Below are 20,203 nucleotides of genomic sequence, written 5' to 3'. Positions count from 1 at the left end.
GAATGTGCCCTAATGGGCAGCTCCCTGAGGGTGTAGCGTCTCCTTCCCTTGGGATGCTCACATGCAGCCCAGAGGCCACAGGCAAAAACCGTGTTTCAGGAGCCCTGTAGTAACGGAGACAGGCCTCGGGGCTGCTAGGGTCCTTTGCTGGTCTGACTCCTGGGCTCCCGTCCCTCGCCGGAGAACAGGAGGAGGAGGAGGACCTGTAGGCAGCTCAGCCGCACATGCCAGGCCCACGTGATCCGAGCTGCTAAAGAACAAGGGGGGCGGGCTCAGGCCTCCCAGATAACTGCTGACACTGGTCCACAGAGATCAAAAATGACGTCAGCCTTCTCATCCCTTCCTCACGTCCATTCCTTCTCATACTTTTCTCTGACTTCTGCAGCTCTGTTATTGATGAGGAAATATTCAGAATGTTCTCAAATCCCTACCCTCCCTCCAGTTTGGTAGGAAGCCAGAAAAGCCAAGAAAGTCAAGGAAACAAAGTTTCTGTTAAGGCTTCCAGAAATATAGAGGCATCACAAGGTGCTTGGGATTAAAACAATGTAGCAATGTATCCTTCCCCACCCCCACCCCACTGGGACTCGGGTATGGAACAGCTTGTTTATCATAGTCATGGAAGCCCGTTAGTTTATAATACGGTATCCAGGTAACCTCTACAGAAATGGATTAAAATAGAACTAGCATCCTGAATATACCTATAGTGACCTAATAGTTCCTACTGCAGCAGTTTCTGAGTGCTGACTCCTCCCTTAGCTTTGTAGTAAATGTGGAAAAGGCATGGCCCTGCTGTACTCGCGGCGCAGACCTTCGGAGATGGCTCTCCTCTGCGCCCAGCGGCGTAAAATAAACCTCCGCCCTCCAAGACCTCCGAGTGCCGCTTGGTTCTTCCGTCAGTGATCCAATCCAGGCTTTCCAGTTTTCTGCAACATTATCAGCACTAGAAAAATGCAAAAGTCTAAGGAGGGAATTATGTGATAACGGGGTTATCTGCTTACTTTTTCTTTCTTCCATTTCTCTTGCCTCTGCTACCAGATATGATGCCTACTTCCTCTCATAAAGTCTCTGTTTCACAGCAAAGCAAAATCTAGCACTGTGCAAATTTATTATAATTACTTTAAAAACGACATGGGGATGTATATATCTATATGTTGCATCCTAATATGTAACCGAAACCAGAAATTTGGGGGACTTTTTTCAGCAAATTTACTTGTTCTCTCCCCATTTTCAACATATGTTTTGTAAATATGTATTTTAAAAGCTACCAGGCGTCCACTTACCTCGGATGGCTTTGTGATACACTGTCCTTTTCCCGAACACTCGAAGCCACTGGCATGGCTGTCCTCTGGCACACAGGTGCTGGTCTTCACCACCAGAGTTAAGCGCAGGGCCACAATAGATTTAGTAACAGAATCGTTCACAAAACCTAAAGGAAAATGTGATAATAGGAAATGTGAATTATTACTGTACTGATATTCTTTCTCCATATTTGATTCTTTCATCAAATATGAATTTAATTACACAGCATTCAAGTCTGACAAACAAACAAAATGCAGTAAGTTAGCCAAGGGGATACGGCCCACTGAACAGCCACCGGCCATTCAGACCTCAGGCCTTTGGACAGGCGGCTCTCCCCAGGCAGCATGGGAAACACCCAAGGCCCGGGCAAAGGAGAGCCGGGTGTTCGGCTCACCACCCGAGGCCCTCTCGCTCTGTTCCTGCCCTGCCCCCCTCTGGCGGCCACTTGGTCTGTTCCAGCCCTGCATTAGCATCTTGGCATTCACTGTGCTTCTGATCCCGTCATACCCGTCTTCTCCCAGGAAGCCATCTTCCTGTGCCTGCCAACTTTTCCTCCCCCGCCTACCCCGGACTATCACGAGCACATGTTGGGTTTATTAATAAATGTACTACTTGATAACCAATCGGACTGCACAGCATCAGTTTAAGATAACCATCCTTACCATCTAATAAAACAGGACCATCATAGCTAAATATGATTGTAGTATCATCGATGTGTTGGGTTTATCACTGAATGACCTTTAGGTCTAGGGCAGCTATTTCCACATACTAGGGAGCAGTAAATATGGAATAAATATAGCCTCCTACTGGAATGAAGAAATAACATGGTAAGCGTTTTGGATCAGTGATATAATTATCTCACTAAGAGAGTCTCTTTTCCTAATAAGAATATTTATTTATTTATAATTTTTCATTTCAAAACGAACAATTTACAATTAACAGCCCCGTCATCCAGGAAAGACTCCTTCGTTACCCATAAAGGCGCTTAAGACAAAGTGGTGAAAATGATTCCCAACAGCCATGCCTCACTGAGCCCGATTTTCTCAGGTGTTGAGGATGATAACCCCAAAATAGGGTGACCACAGAATTTATCATCAGAACTGGTACTGTTTTCAGGTCGAAATGATGACAGCAGGACACAGGCACAAAGTGAGGCTTTCTCGGGCAAGGGGACACGGTGATTACCCTGCCCCTCATGTCCTGAGGAGCATCCATGGAACAGGAACGTGCAAAGTGCCAAGTACCCCATTGACGGGAGGGATGTTCTTAACAGGCAGAAGATGGGTTGAAAACAGCAATACAAGATTTAGTTCAGTTCACAAGCATTCAGGTTATGATGGGAAGTTAACAAGAAAGGAACCACTCCTCGGCCTCCAGTTTGGGATTAATTAGGAGACAAATGTTTGGAATCAGGAGACAAATGATGGGAGTTAGAAGAAAGGTCCTGGAGGTCTGACACAGAGTGGTCTTTCACTTCCACAGATAACTAGCTGCTTTCTTCCTAGGATTCCCTACTGAAAACTTTACTGCACATTTCCTTTGAGACAGAAAGGAAAGGGTGGGTAAGCCAAAGTGCACCCCCTCTGGAGGGCTTTCTGCACCCTCCACGGTGGCCCCACCCTCTACAGACCCCTCCCACCTTCCAGCAGCCTTGGCATGCCCTGCTCACCCCAACTCTGCACATGTTTCCTGTGCACATGATGCCCCTGTGGCCTGGAATCCTTCCCCTCCTCCCAATCTCACCTTATTCCTGAGCTTTTCTGCAGTATCCCAGCCCCCTCCAAGTTCTACCGTGTCCCTCTGTGCTTGAGCAAATACTCTCATGTCCAGGTCGCCGCCTGTTTTATGTCTTGGATGGTTTCCTGTCTCACCACCTTTACCGAAGCTTCCTTAAGGGCAAGGAACAAGTGCTGAGAAGAGGCGAGTAGGAAGTCAGGATACAGGTACCTACAGGGCCAGAGCAGCAAAGGCAGTTCCCTAGGAGTTTCCAGCATGTCTTGTCATCCAACATGCCCAGCAACATGCTGTTTGAAGAACAGCAATCATGTGAATGAAAATATTAACTCTAGTTCACTAAAAAAATTTTTTGCTTATCAACTTATAGATTAGACTTGATAGAGAAACAGAGGTGGGTAGACCGGTGGGATGCTACCAGAGTTCTTATCAAAGAGACATTTTTACATATAAATTAATGAACGTAAAATCAGATTATCAGTAGTTAGAAGGTATTTTTCATACCTTTGCTTTGTTCTCTGATTTCATATTAAATTATATGAAAAATCTGTATCTGTCTGCTTACTGAGCATTTAGACCACAGAATACCCTATAATTCTGCATGAGGCCTTCCTTCAAAGGTTATTTTTAAAATTCTATTCAACTATTAAATTTACTTAGCCAGTAGTAATTCAAATGAACTAGTTAAAAATATACATGTATACAGTTGTCTAGGTAATTTGCTTCCATTTCCTCAATGAATGTGTATGGTGCTCACATCTACAAACCAGGCACCATATTAGATTCTTGGGTTAGAGATGACTCACGACCGGTTTCTGCTGCTCCAAGCTTTTGGTCCAGAACAGTGGTCCTTAACGAGTTTTGAAACCAGAATTTCACTTCATAATTTCGCAGGGTCTTTTTCCAAGTACATATTGCCAGGCTCCAACACAAGGGATTCAGAATCAAGTCTGGCATGACCCGCAGCAGGAATGTATTTGAAAAAGACTCCCTAAGCAATCAGGACATGTACTTCCAGTTAAGAACCAATGGTCTGGCAGAAAAGCTAACTTGTCATATAAGCAGTATTATTCTTCAGGTAACAATCACCTTAAATTAGAAGCATGTGTTCGAGCTTCTGGAGGCAGATTTCACACACCTATTTTTAAAAGTGTAGGTGACTCTGATGTTTAGACAATATTTATATTCCCTTGCTCATCATAAGTCTCTGAAATTCTTGGAGACATCTCTAATAAAAGTTTCTGTATTTGCTTTATTTGCTTAATAACACTGTGAGTATTTTGGCCCTAAAATCCCTTGGCAAATTATTAAAGAAATCAGTCTTTGCAACAGGGTGTCACATATTACTACATAATTCCTAATTATACCACTGAATCCCCCCAAAGTAAGTCAAGAGTCTAAGCATGTTATTTTCAGCAAACAAGATGAGACCAGTGCCTGGTGTCTCTTTCCAGATGAGACTGTGACTTCACTGAGTTGTTTGCACCTCTCTTTGATCACAACTAGGGAAAAATACTCAGAGTTCCCCATAATGCAAAGCAATACCATCCGATCTAACTTTCATCAAACTGCAGCTGGATTAGAGCAGAGCAGCCCTCAGGAAATCTCACACGCCACGAGCAGGAGCTGTGCTCTTTACAAAGGGGCAGCAAGAAGAATCTGAAATGAAATAGAATTGATTTTTTTAAGAAGTACTTTGAGGCTTTATAAGTGGTCATTTGAGAGTTGTTGAAAGCTAGTGTGATTCCTCCGACATAGCACTCAAACTGATAGGCACGTCTAACACATTTATAAGAAAAGCAGAGCAAAGAGTCCCCATTTTTTTCTCTTCCTTCACGGTATGAAATCAGGAGAGGTAACCTAACTCCGGTTACGGTCCTGGAAAAAAAGGCTTGTCCTCATATTCAAAATTCTAAGGCTCAGAGGCCAACTGCTCCACTGGACGCAGAAACTGGCCAAGCAGGAGTGAGAAAGACAATCTGGCCCTGTTTACGGAGCTATTTTAGAATGGGCTTTGGTCAGCTCCCACATTTGCTATGGTCTTTTCAAAAATGAAAGCGCTGATGTCACATAGGAAGCTGGAAAGTTGCTCCAACTAAAGCCTGGTTTAAATTAAAAATGAGAAAGGGAAATAGAAAGAGGAGATTTATAAAAGAAAGGAGAAGAAGAAGGAAGGAGGGAGGGAGAGGAGAAGGCTGAAAAAGAAAACAAACATGTATGACAGAAGCTGCAAGACTGAAGAATATGAAACACTCAGACAGAAAAACACAGCAGAAACAGAACAAGAAAATGGGGGCTTTCCGTCAAGTTTGGGGGGCTCTCACATCTTTTACTACAGAACATTTTATCATCTTCTCATTTTCATGGCCTAATATTCCTCATTCCAACAACAACAAAGGTAAAATAAGGGTTCTTTGAAAATTTCCATAAACAAACATTTGCTGAAATCACAATTATGTATGGTCCAAGCCTATGATTCTGATTAGGAGGCCGAAATATTGAATCACCTTCAATGGACAGATCATGCATTCCAGGGGAGTAAATGGGTATTATAGGATGGGGAGAGATGGAGAGGGTAGAGGGACGGGGCTGAACACATTTACTCAATATTCAGCAGATGTTCATTGACCTCCAAGTAGGAGGCAACTGTAGGTTGAGTTCTAGAGTCTGAGAAAGAGCAAGTGAAGAGAGTTAGGGAGGTCAGCATGTCACATGGGTTAGGAGGTCAGCATATCCCAGGGATGAGGCGGTCAGCTTGTCATGCAGATGAAGTTAATGTCATGTGGATGAGGAGGTGACCATGTCACGTGGGCAAGAAGGGCAGTGTATCAGTGGCCAGACTTTGATGAGGATAGAGAGGAAGGGCCAGATCGGAGTGGGTCTTGTAAACCTTTGTGCAATGGGAATCCACTGAAGTTTTAATCAGTGGAAAAATTCATCATTTACACTTTTTTCAAAAATCACATTTTGGAGGAAGAACCAATAAGATTTTCATATACATTGGATGTGAGATATGAGGGAAAGGAAGAAATCATGCACAGAGTAAGAAACTTTATGTGTATATGTCAGGGTTCGTGGGGTGGGGAGGGTGCTAGGGAAGTGAATCAAGATTTCCACTGTGAACAGATTAAATTTGGGATTCTGATGAGGCCCCTGGTGGTCACACATAGGACATGGGTAGTTAGAAACATCAGGGCTGATGAGTAAATTTGGGCCCCGTCTGAAGATGGGTGGTATTACACCACTGGGGCAAGGAAAGAGGGAGGGGAGAAAGAGAAAGAACAAGACCCAGAATCAAGCTTTACTGGCAAACGGTCATGATATAAAGCTAGCTTTGCATAGATCTATTAGATCACAATAGAATCATACTGGAAAAAATAACTAATACTGATAACCATAGGTTTTTCCATAGCGGAGCTGATAAAAATGGGCAAGGTTTCCATAACACAAAGAACCCCAAGAATTCCATAATAGTGACTTTGACATCTTTAGCACGAAGGGGTAGTCTATGGTGGTCCATAACCAAAAACGTCTCAAGAACACCACACAATTCACCTTGACATTCCAGATGCTGGGAAAGGAAGAGGGGGGCGGGGGGGACAGAGGGAGATCCCACTCAACTGAGAGCCCACCTCTACTTGCCCCACAGCTGGGTGATTTCCATAATTAGTTTTAAAACTGTAATGAGGGAAAACTTTCTCTACAGGTTATCCAGGGATCTGTTAATGCCCTCAAGTAACTAGTTACAATGACAAATAAAAGTTGGGTTTCCTCCTGCCCTACATTCCCCCCCCCAGACAACCTTCCCACAAAAACACACCAACACCCTGCCCTGCCCACCAGCCCACACTGTGCTCATTAACACAGTAATAAAATGTTCTGCCATCATTACAGTCCTTTTCAAACATTGATTTTACCCAACTCGCCTCCCTTGGTGCCAATGAGAATTAAGAGTGACTGAAAGGGGGTCCAGCCATTATCCTTGGGATGGAGTGACCGAGCGTCAGCCAGAGCACACACGATGGCGGGCTCCAGGCCATTAACTGTTTATTCTACCACTTGTCTTCTTTAATATTAACACTAAAGAGTTTTAAATGGACTTTGTAGTTAATACCTCATTGGGATTAATAGCAAATGAGATTTGCATTTCTTACTTCAGTGGTTTGGCTAAAGACCATTTTCTTTCCTGTTAAAAGGAAAGCATACATGCAAAATAAAAATTCTGCCCGTAAATACTTGGGCAGCGGGTGTTGGAAACAAACTGCCGAGTTTTCCTATAAAGGCTCAGCGAGTTGTTTGGCACAAACATATAACCTATAAAAACTGCACAGCCCAGGAAGTCCCATGGCTGACACCACACAGGCATGAAAGGTTTGAAATGTTGCAGGTTCCAGCTCCAGCTGGAGACCCGGGTTTTTGCATTAACTTAGGCACTGGGAAGGCAAATACCCCCAATTCCCACATCTCATTCCACAGAAGCAGGGATGAGATGGTGTACCTGCGCTGACCTTTGAGAAGGTGGGATGGAGGTTAGTGCAAAGCTTGATGAGCCAGTCAGGATCCCCTGGGTTTAGGACTCAATACCTGTGAGTTAGGAAGCAAAATCTGAGAATTGTCTTTGGAAAAATGTCAGGCCAGAGGCAAAAACAGAGCTTGATACAAGAAGCAAACTTGAACCTAGACCAAGTCCAGGGCTGCATGATACTAAAACAAGGCTTACTAACACACATCACCACAGGAACAGAGCTGTCTTTCCATCACAGGCACGCAGAATGCCCGCAGACTAGGAATGAAGGGGGAAAGCGCAATGAGCCTCCAGGCTGCCACTGCACCCATGCGCTCACACTAGGCTGCCTCGCTGCTGAGGAGCCTGCCTGGCCACACTGAGGACCCGGGCATGACATTCAAGGACTTCTTACCTTTTCTAAACAAAGCTTTCTGTACGTTTCCACATGAAGCTGACTTCTGTTGTTTACTTGCTTGCTTTTAAGTTTTGATGCTTAGAGCAGTAAACTTTTTAGAAAATTTACCCATACAGAGTATCTCATTTTCTGTGGGTTCCTAAGTAAAGTATAGCCAAAAATACTTTCGGAATTAGAAGACACAATGTCATGTAACAGCAACGAACTAAGCTTTCCGTTGCCACTCATCTAAGTCATGGGTAGCTTACACCCGACTGACTGACCATGAAAAGTATATGTTAAGTATATCATTTGCTCTAAAGAAAAAGTAATTGTAAAGATAAAGGGAAGATATTATAGAAAAAATACAATCAACTTGCTACTACTTGAAGATAGATTGATTGATTCTCAATATATCTTACGATCAGATACAGCGACACTGAGCAACTGTCTCCTGACTGTCAGCATGTCAGCAGTGCCTTCTGTCTGTTTGTCCTACAGAGAAAAGCTTGAATTTCAATATCAAAGCACAGGCTTACCTGCTAGTATCTATTCTCCCCATGTTCCTTTAATAATAGAGTTTGGAGTTTTTGCTGGGAATGGGGCCACCCCGCTAAAGAGCTCACCTCTCACCAGTGACTCAGTGACAGGGCACGCAGCACTTCTGTGATGTAAATCTAAGACTGAGAAGTGCTGGCCCAGCCCCCACCCCTTCCCACTGGCGGACATGCCAAAGTGACGGTGACAGCTGGGTAACCAGTTTGAATCCAGACATGGAATCTGGGTGTTCAGGGTATGGAACTGCCCTCTCAGCCCTGGCCCAGCTGCCTCCAGACTATAACGAGGGAGAGAAATGAACTCGGAACTTGCCTCAGCTGATGTATTTGAGGTCTCTCTATTACATCAGCTTAGACTGTGCCCCAACCAACAGGCAGGCCCGCAAAGGAACTGTGTCAAGCTCCTCCTCCTCTGCCACAGCCATCATGTCTACCATGCGACTCAGAAACCATCACCATTCGGCTAGTACCCAGTGCCACAAACTCACAAAGCACTCCTCCCATCACTGCCTGCCTCTCCTTCCTCTTCCCTAGCATTTATAAGCACAACTGGCCATCAGACGGGCTCACCTTATACAGAGGGGGAGGAGTGGGAGGGAACTGAGCACCAGCTTAGGAAAAATATTTACTGTGGTTCCTCTTAGCATATAGGGAAATGTAAAATATACACATTAACAGGTGGGTATATTCTGTAATTTGATGTTGACATTTCATGTATCCTGTACATAGTGTATGTTCCACATTATAGAAGCAGTAACTGCTCACAATATCCGTTCAGTAATTCTGAATGAATGCCTCCTGACGGGTGAGCGGCTTCATTGTGAATACTGCGGTGAGTAGCCACAGCCACGTGCTGACAAGGGTGGAGGGAGATGATACCAATCTCCACACCAGATGGTCTCTCCAGCTCTCTGGCTTTGGAAGAGTTATTTACACCTTTCAGCCCTTGGATTCTTTCTCTCTTAAATGGATATAATAACACTACCTATTTTCTGAGATGGTGGTTATGATTAAAGCTCTTAATATGACCAAAGCTTTTAGTACACGACAAGCATATGGTAAGGACTCTGTACATCATCACCATCACCACCGCCACCACCATCCCTACCTTCAGCTCCCCATTGTCTCAGTCGGTACTGGTTGCTATAATACCACAGGCTGGATGGCTTAAACAAGTATTTATTTCTTACAGTTCTGGAGGCTGTAAGTCTGAAATCAAGGTGCCAGCACAGTCAGGTTCTTTATGAAGACCCCCTTCCTGGCTTACAGACAGTTGCCCTTTCCTGAACCTTCACATAGTGGAGAGAAAGCTCTGGTCCTTTCATCTCAGAAGGACACTAATCTCATAATGGGGATACACCCTAATGACCTAATCTAACCCTAATTACCTCCACAGGCTCCACCTCCAAATAATATGACACTGAGGATTAGGGTTTCAACATATGAGTTGGTTGGTGGGGGGCGGCGTGAAGAGCAGGAGGAAAAACAAACATTCAGTCCGTGGCAGCCATTACCACCACAATCACCACCACCACTACCACAATCACCACCGCCGCCACCATCACCACCACCAGTACCACCACCATCACCATCACCACCACCGTCACCATCACTATCGCCATCACCATCACCATGACCGTCACTATCACCACTACCACCACCATCATCAGTACCATCACCATCACCATCATCACTACCATTATTACTACCAGCATAATTATCACCATCATCCCTACCATCCCCCATCACCACCACTATTATCATCGCCCCCATCATTATAACCATCACCCTCAGTATCATCAGTACCCAACATCTACTTACAGTGGGGTCCTGAATGGAACTCAGACTTACACAGATCTGAGGACAAAGCTCTGGGAAACTGTGTCCCCTGAAAAATCAGCAGTGCCAGGATGCAAATAAGGTCATTTAGAGTCTCCTGACTCAGCCCCCCTCATGTCAGACCTTTTAAGTGGAATTTTTTTAATTACTGCTGCTTTTTAAAATTATTGCTAGAAGTCAAAAAAAACGTGCAACTAAAAGTACATCACACATTCATAATAATGTGGTTTATATTATCTGCCATTTTGAATAATTCATGCCTAGGTTCTACTTTTAAAAGCTTGGCTCTAAGCTATATTTGAAGTTGTAAAAAAAAAAAAAAAAGCAAAGAAATGAGGTATGGCTATAATTCATAGGATTAAAGACTTTTTTAAAGTATAACCATACAAAAGACACTGGCCAATATAATGGGCATAATGGTATAAAAATATTCAAATTATAAAATCTACTTTTGAAGCAGAATTTATGACTAGGCCTGTCAAATCTCTCCATGTGCCTATTTCTGGCATTAAGTAATCTCCATTCAGCACAAAGTTCTCCTTACATATGAAAACCACATCCTAATTGGACACATTTTTTAATGCCAGCTCCTGTATAGCCATTGGTAGAACATGAAAATTAATTTTCACTTTCCTTTGAAATTTTGTTGGTTCACATGGAACATACAATTGGAATTCTTCATTTATTGAATCTTTTTCAATGTCTGTTTTGATCACCTTTTCATAATCAGTTAAAATTGTATCACTCAATCTTCCATTAGTACAACCTCCACTCATCAAATACTAGTAAATCAATTGCTAAATTACTGCAGAACTCATACACAATTGCCCACCATGTCCAGTCATTAGTACCCAATGAATGCATCCTGACTAATGGCATTACTATAAATGCCAAAATAATTCATCACTCCTCTGCGTTGATGTGAGGGTAATGGGAGATTATAATGCACAGCTAATTGGGCTGTGGATGACTTCATACACGTTAGGGAGTCAGAGAATCAGGCCCTGAGATGAGTGAACATGAAAAGCTGGTGATTGACATGTTTACCTTCCTGGCTGTTGCAAACACTGTGAACGTGATCTTTAGACTGCCTTTGTTCTGTTACATCTCTTTGTTCTGCACCGATTCAAAATTCCACATTTAAGTGGCCACCAACAAGACTGGTAACTTCAAGGTCATATGAAAGAAGTTACCTGAATTTACAAGTATTTGGTGGAAGTTCTAACTTGAGATGCACTTGCTTCTTGAATTATACATAACAACTTTATTTTTCAGTACAATGTATTTATTGCACTAAAAATAGAAGTAGCCAATGTACTGCCATGAAGCCCCAGTGGGGTGCCCTGACTTGAAGGAAAACAATTGGGAGGCATGGAGTGGCTGACTCAGGTTCAGCCTGTTAGGCGGGGGCTGTTTTTAGCTCACATGAGCATTCACATCACAAGAACAGCCACACCCAAGCCTCAGTCCTGAGATGCTCAGAGGAGTCACACCTATATGCTCCCCTTTCTGGAGTTCCAGAAAGGTCTCCACCTCTGAACCCTTTCCTATCTGGCCCACAAATGCCTAAAATCAGAAGTATTATTATAAACTACATTTTTTTTTAACAAATTGTTATTTTGGCTCCAGCTTGACTCAGTGAATCAGAACCTCTGGGAGTGTGGCCAAAGGCTCCTGTAGGTTTATCAACTCCTCCAGGTGTCTTACTGCCACGTATGCTGTCTTAAGGATGACTTCTTTTCTGACAAGTTAAAATGCATATATTTCAGTAGGGACCTTATGCAGGATGAATGGGTGTATCAGCAACTTCCATTCCACGGCTCCTCATTGCCACTAGGATCTTAAGGTGCCTCCACAGCCCAGCAGTCTGACCCAGCCTACTTCTCCACCATATCTGTGCCTCTCCTGCCCTCACTGTCTAAGCTCCAGCCTTGCAGCCTTTTAGCAGTTCCTCTGATATTCTTCATTCTCTCCACCACGGGTCCTTTGACATGCAGCTCCAGCCTTATGTCTGGAAGGGTTTCCCCATTGCCTAGTTAATACCTCAGCTTAATCCTCTTTTGTCAAGGTAGTCATCTCCAATGCCCCAAAGCTATGTCAGATTTTTATTATCAGCTACGATCATAGCACAGTGTGCTTATCACAGTTGCAATTTTCTACTAATCTGTGGAATTATTTATTACCTATCATCCCACCAAAACATAAGATTCATGAGGGCAAAGATTTTTGTTTGTTTTGTTCATTGCTCCATTGCCAGGGCCAACCACATGCCTAGCTCATAGTAGGTGTTCAATAAATATTTGGGGGACAGAGGACAAGTGACCTGAGTGTGGTACCAGCAAATACAAGGACACAAAAAGGACAACGTTGCAAAAAGAAACAAGGAACCCAGAATAGAAACCTGGTGGTAATGAGAACAAACTTCTACGACCTCCTACTCTAGCTACCACCTCAGCAGATGCAGTAATCAGTAACAGTTCTGACCACAGAGCCGCTTCAGTCTCAGCCAGGGGCTACCCTGAGCACACAGACCCCAACCAATTTTGGTTGCAGGCCTCATTATGAACCATGCTCTGCTTTAGACCGCGAACACCACCACCAATCCTGCTTCCAGGTCTTACTGAGAAGAACGAATTACAGATCGTCCCTGTTACCAGTCAGCCCTCTCCCGAAAATAAATTCTTTAATTCAGTGTGACCATCAGCTCAGTGGGCTGAAAAAGGCTTCCTTTATCTGTTCAGAACAGGCTTTATTTATGCTTCAGTTTTTATAAAGTTCTGGGAATGCTATCTGATCATTGATTTTTTTCTGTAATAGTCAATGTAGCAAATTAGAAATTCTAGCAGTCTCCTTTACAGCTTTTACTGTCCCAAATCCCAGTCTCACTTTGAGCACACAGCCTTCACGATTGGAAAACAATCACAGTTTGTAAGGCGGAGGTCCAAAGACCAAATAAAATGATGTCATTTATGAAACAAAAAATGATCGAACACGTCAAGTGGTCTGGTCTTTTCTAGCTTCCATTTCTAATGCTCATTGTAGGCTCCTGCCTTGGTAAAGGGCTGTCTGCCACCACAGGAGATCTGGATCCCCAGTGTGAAATGCAAACTTTGGAATCAGGCTTCTTTGTAGAATCACACTGTAATACTCTAAAGGAAATGCTTCTTAAAATACAACTCTCACGTTAATAGAAAATAACTGAATTTGTGTACTTTATTCATGAATATGAGCTATATACTAGATCCTCCACATAAATACTACCACTATTTCCAGCTCTAAAAACTGTTTCTTTCCAAACTGCCAGTCTTATGCATCCTTACACTCCAAGCTATATACCTATCAAGTTTACAGTTATCAGCCTATCAAGTTCTTTAAGCTAAATGTATGTGTATACATGTTTGTGCATCTCTGTATGTGTAAATCTATAGATGTATGTGTATATGCATAATGGCATCCATGTGTGGGCATGTGCAACTATGTGTGTCTATATATACATATGTGCACCTATGTGTGTGATCCATATATGATGGATAGATGTAGGCATGCATATCTATGTTTCTCAACAATGTATTCTATAAAATAAGATCAGAGCCACAAAATCTAAACGAAGCCAAAACAAAATGCTTCAGAGGGCTATAATTTTCTTGGCAGGAGACGGGTCTGATTACGTTTCTGTGATGTTTATTGAATCCAAATCCACCTGGACTTGCAGCTGCATGGGACTCTCACCCACTACTTTTGCTTGCTGGGATTTTTGTTTGTTTTGCATAAGCAAGTTTGAATTGGGTTTCCACACTTTCAAAATAATCCTGCTCTGATTATTTACCAGAAAGTCAACATTCATTGGGTTTGTTCATTTAGTAAATATTTATTGAGTGCCTATCAGGCACTGCATTAAGGGCCTGTGATACAATAGTGAACAGGCATACATAGTCTACTGTCTTCTCCATGTTTCTTTCATTCTAGCCGGAGAGACAGTCAATAAATATATAAATCACATTCTCTGTTAGAAAGTGCTAAATTCACTGCTCCAGCCAAACTGATCTCCCTCCCATGCTGTTGCTCATTCCACCCCTCTTCCCCTGAGCATCTTTGTGTCTCATACCTTCCCTTCAGTTCACGGCCAAGCTCAAGATACACAAGTCTAAAGCCTGACTTTCTCCTGCATAATTACTCATTCCTTCTGAATTCATGTAGTCCATAAATTGTACAACTCATTTAATACTTCATACATATTCCTTTATCTTCTCACTTATATGCAACATCATCTCAAATATCTAACAACAGAAACAATTACTTATTATGTGAATATTGACAATCTTCCTCTTCCTTCAGCTTCTAAGGAGGAAGGACTCTTGCAGGCTGGGTCAGTTCCCAGGCAAGTTCTTTGTAGTGGAGAGCCCGGTAATGGACAAGACACAGAGAAGAACTAAAAACAGACAGAGAGGCGACACTACTATATCAAATAAAGAGCTGAGAGAACAGGAAGAGAAAGGAAGGAAAAACCTCAAAGGCTAGATGCTGGGCTGAGATTTAGAGGAGTAGACCTGGAGAGTGGGAGAGAGAATTTTACAAAGTAAGTGCTAAACACATAGAGACTACTAAGAGAACAGTGAGGAGATCAGATTGGTAAGATTTTTGCTGCACAACAGGAATACCTTTTTCCCCACTCAGATTCATATTTCCTCAAAAAGATGAATAAAGATTTACAGTGTTTAAATTCATGTATTGGCTACTGGCCTGTGTTTATTTGAATGTGACTCTATGAATAAGACTGAGCCATGGGGTATCTGGGCTATGTAATGAGCATGTCGTCTGCCTGGAGAATACAATTTCTCAAATTCCAGAATTGGGATCTCATATTTCTTTGTATCCCCCTCCCCTAGTACTGAGCGTAGTGTCCTATACATAATAGTCAATAAATGTGTTTTGATGATAAACAGGTTTGTGAATGGATAAGCAGATGATGCAGATCCTATTTGTTCAAATGGTGATGTTTCAGAGGCTGTCGTCTGATATTAGCAATGTACCCAACAGTATTTGCCAGTGTATTTATTTAAGGAGATTTTCCATTTGTCTACCAAGCAAATATAACTTTTGTAGGTCAAACTCCCAATCACAGCATAAAACAGGATAGTCATGAGTACATCGCCAGTTAAGGATGCATGTGAATACCAAAAATATCCTAACATTCAAAACCCAAATGTCAGAGAGAGTAGTAGAGGGGAGAGAAAGGAAGAGTTTTTGAGTGCAATCCTCATTATTTATACTCCTTATCAAAAACTGGAAAATTGTCTTCTGCCTACATGCCCTACTTGGTCCATTTCGCTTGTGCTCTGAGTTTTATACCCAAGCTCTTTCTGAAAAACAATCACAACTAAAATGATTTTTGTGTCAAACTCAAAAGAACATCTTTAAAGCATTTTTCCTGGTAGACTTTCAAAATATGTTTCTTTTCTAGAAAATCCTTTGCCCCATTCTCATGGAATGATTCTGACCTCTGAAAAAGCATATGATAAATGAAATTTAAATATCTCCCTTCAGAATGTTGAAATGGGAAAGCAAAAGAATCTAAGAGAAGGACATGGGAATGGAGTTGGAGTTGTAGACCTTCTGAAAAATGAATGTTCTTGATATAACATTAAATGGGAGAAATGTCACTAGAAATTAACATTGTGATAGGGACCATGACAACAGCAACCTCTTGTTCACACCCCCGCCCCTCCCTCATCATTTTACATGTACTCTAATGTGCCAAGGCAGTAGTGTTATCAAACCATTACATTTACTATTACTCTGATGTGTAAATACCTTAGATATCTCTGCCTGAAAAGATTTGTACTGTCCTTTCTCGAGAAACTGTCAATGACCACTTTTCTCCTTGAGGAGATCTATAAACATTTCAGATTGTTAAGGAAGCTGCTAAAAGGTATGTGTGAACTTTAAGTTGAATCTGCTTAACAGCATCCAGCCAAAAGTCAACGGAAGGGGAACAGTGCAGAGGTGCAAAGATACATTGGCTGCCCTGAGTGAAAATTGGAAGACAGCTAAGGACAATCTGATACTGTGTCTCAAATATGTCATTGAATTATACAAGCCCTTTCACCCAGAAAATTCCATATCTGGGCATTTAACCCAAATAAATCATGAGAAAAGAAACAAAGATGAGGTTATAACTGATAAAGAAAAGGCAAAAGAAAGGAAGGAGCTGTTCAACAATAGTATATTGATGGAATAGATTATAGTACATGGAATCAATGAAACACTATACATTGTTTACCACCATCAGTAGGCACCGATAAATCAGAGATGATGACATCACAATACTTAGGAAGATGGCAGAGAGGCAGCAAGGCCAACTGATAAAGAAAAGATCCTAATAGTCACTTCCAAAAAATAAAAAGAACATCAGAAAGAATGAGCCTGAAATACAGAAATGTGGTTTCAATTTAAGTTTCAATTTAAGTAAAATTTAATTGAATAGAAATCTTCCAACTACGTAAACGTGGACTGTAAGAATTTTATCTAAATTATGCTGTTCAGGGCAGCTTTTCAATTCCTTTGCTTTTGTTCTTTTCCAACTATTGCTTCTTATTTGAACATTCCAAAGTTTTTTTTCCCCCTATTGCACAGAGTTCAGGAGGCCATATTCAACTGTGGTTTTAAGGTGACCGTGAATAGGTGAAATATTTGCATTTTCTTTGTTAAATCTTAAGCTTTTAGAAAAAGATGTTAATGATTCTATAGCTGGTATCCTCTCCAAACTTTCTTTGACTATTCTACCTCTGGTCCCCAGAGCAGGATATCTTAAACGACAAAATGCAAATTTTAGCATTCCCAAAAGGAAGAAGGAAAGTTTCCTTTTTTTTTTTTTTTTTTGCATTTTATCCTCAAATACTTTTAATGTAATAAACGGGGGAAAGTTTAAATGTCACAGAGATGGGTTATGGAAATCGACCAAGAAGTCTTAAGATTAACATTTGCAGCTTGAAAGTTTCTTCGCATGGCATTTATAGGCAGAATAACTTTACATATGAACAAAATGCAAACCACTCAGGCGACTACCATGTGGCCGCAGTCAGATGCTAAGCTGTGTGATGCTGGCTGAAAACACAGTTGTCAGAAGGAAAAGTGAGATGGAAACAGCTGGTAAAGCCAAGATTTTCTCAAAGAGGTGGAAGAAGGGGAAGGAGACAGAGCTGGGGAAGATGACGCCAGCTGTACAGGGAGGAAAGCAAACAGGCAGCTTGGAGCGCTGGGGTGAGCTGAACATCTGGAAAGGCTGACCAGCCACCCAAACCACAAGATTCGGAGGCAGGGGAAACCCAGCCCCGCTACAGGCTGGCATCAGCGTATGAGAGCTGGGCAGATCTCCCGGGGGTGCCATGAAGACAGGGTCCAAACCTGAGCCGGGGCTGCCCCAGCACAGCAGCAGCCACACAGAGTGACAGTCATGACGGGACTCAGACAGTGGGACCTTATGCTTGCAGGGAATTAGGTTTCCCCTAGGAAGCTGGAGGAGTGCCTGTGGGCTTGGAGGGGAAGGGTCCAGCTCAATGTACAGCCAAAGGGCAGGGGCCTCAGAAACCCAGATTTGGATGACACGTTCTATACTTGACCCACCTCCACCAGTAAGAGCTAAGAGATAAGCAGGCCATAAAACCTTCACGATTGCAAGAGCTGATTGCCAGTTTGGACCTGCATCTCCCAGTGGCGTTTTCCAATGAGAGGAAAACATGCTAAGCATCTTTCACTCCACACGAGACGCCTTTCCTCTGACGTGTCCTGACCTATCCTGGACCTTTTTCTCTTCCCATGCCTTCCCTGCCACTCCCAGCCTTCCCCAGGGAGCCAGGTCCTGGCTGCCCACACGGTCCTCATGGCCGGAGGGCAGTCACAAGGAGCTGGAAGCCAGCCTGTCACGAGGTGGAGAAAACATCGCCGGTGGGGAGGGGTAGTATCTAGCCTATTTATCTTGTGGTTCCTTTTAACTCCTGACTAAGAAACAAAAGAATTCGTTCAAGAAATGACTGAGATAGAGTAAGACGCATCTAGAGATCTGATGCCTAAATCGTTAAAACAGGCACATACAAAAAAATTAACATAGGCCACTCTGCATGGTTTCAAGGAGTTCTCCAGCCAAAATATAATGTTAAAAAATCTCCTGTCCTTGCTTTTCTACTGTAACTTTTCCCTTTTGAATACTGCCCACCACCCTTATGCCAACCAGTATACTCCTGGTGGTGTCCCCTGGCTTTTCAGAGCACTTTTGCCCAAACCACACTCTTTACCAAATTTACCCAGCTCCAGGTAAATTACTTTTGAAACTTACATTTTAAAGGATAAATTTCAGAGGAATGGTTTACCTAGAAGGGAGGGAAGGGATATAATTCAGGGATAAGAAAATAGAGTTTTACCGAAGGAACCCGAAGGACAACCTGAAAATTCATGTCAAAGACTAGAAGGTCTCTCCTTTGCTTGTTGAAGATAAACAGAGAACCCAGAAATAAAATTCACACCTTGAACTACATAAAAATGTGTTCATCTCCATGATGAGAGTATGTGGCAGAATGGATAGGATTTTCAAAGGTCTGTCATATGCTTGCTGAAATTAAATTCTATTTCCAGATGGCCATTAGTCAATTTATAGCACTACTATTAAATTATCTTAATGACCCAGACTCCCAGGCTATCAAAATGCCTCCACCGCCCTTCGTATACTTGGCCTGTCCCACCTGCCTCCGCACTTAGCTGCTCCTTCCTCTGCATCCTATGGCACTTTGTCAGTCCTTCGCCAATGCCACTTGTCACTTTGTTGCCACATTCGCTCAGAGACCACACCCAAATCACGTTTGCATTGCCAGGCTAGCACAGTGCCTGGGAAATAACAGCCATGCAACACATGTGTTCTACACCACTACAGAACTGAGTATTCCCCACAGCCCAGCTGCTTAAAACTGTAACTACAGAAAATAGTTAAGTTTCTTGATGGAAAGCCTTGGGAGGCAGAGAAATCTGGCAAAGGAAACATTGTCGAATGAGCAGAGAATGTTGACAAACACATGCATTCTCCCATGACCACTCACAAAGCTTAACGTGGTCACGCTAAAATGTTTAAAGATTCAGCTGTCTCTGAGAGTCCAGTGAACTTCTGAATCCTCCCTACAGGGGACGCACAAACAAGAAAGTCTGCAGTGTGCTTTCCGGAGTTGCAGGATTTGTGAATGTCCTTTAACATGCCACAACTGCCACAAAACCAGGGGCCGGCTGAGCCAATTAGGATTTTGCCTAAGAATAATGGCATCAGTTGGCTGTGTATAGAAAATTCCACTTTAAAAAAAAACTTGCCAGCATAAACTGTTAGACTTCAAAAGGGTCTGTCTCCAAAAACATCATGATACCACTGAGGTAAATGCAGCAGGCTGAGTCCCTAGTGATCCAAAGCCCTGGGCTGTGAAGGTCCACTGCACCAGCAGGGGCTGCTCCCTTGGTAAAAGAAGAGTCCTAACCTCCACTGTACCTGTTAAAGTGTCACATTTATACCTCATCTCTCAAGAGAAGAAAATTAAAAGTATGCACTGCTTTAGAAATCATTTGGCAAGACAAGAGTCTTTTTCAACTGATAATTTAGAATCGAAGCATAAAGCATTCTATAGCTCCCAGGAGGCAGAACAGGGTTATAGGCAGACTGGAGAAAACTTCTAATCCAGCTAAGACATCAGTTACAAAGTCCTGGACGTCACTGATTTCCTGGGATCTGTAGCTAATTTAGCAGCTATACTCCTGAAGAAGTGACCCCAGCTCCTACAAGGACAGTCCTACGGGCCCCGAGCTGCACCATTCATTCCTTTGTGAAATCAAAATGGATCTAAA

General features: G+C 42.7%; 1 protein-coding gene across 1 annotated transcript in view; it reads right to left on the bottom strand.

The window, feature by feature from the left end:
* DNER (delta/notch like EGF repeat containing) overlaps positions 1–20,203 on the bottom strand; it is a 285,543-nt gene that overhangs the window by 127,448 nt on the left and 137,892 nt on the right. The window contains exon 5 of the mRNA XM_036913020.2: positions 1,281–1,426. Within this exon, the coding sequence (XP_036768915.2) occupies positions 1,281–1,426 (146 nt within the window). The remainder of the gene's footprint in view (positions 1–1,280; positions 1,427–20,203) is intronic.

This window comes from Manis pentadactyla, chromosome 6 (assembly GCF_030020395.1).
Source record: "Manis pentadactyla isolate mManPen7 chromosome 6, mManPen7.hap1, whole genome shotgun sequence".
Classification (NCBI taxonomy): Eukaryota; Metazoa; Chordata; class Mammalia; order Pholidota; family Manidae; genus Manis; species Manis pentadactyla.
Note: the sequence above shows the minus strand (reverse complement) of the source record. Positions and strands in the feature narration are given on the sequence as shown.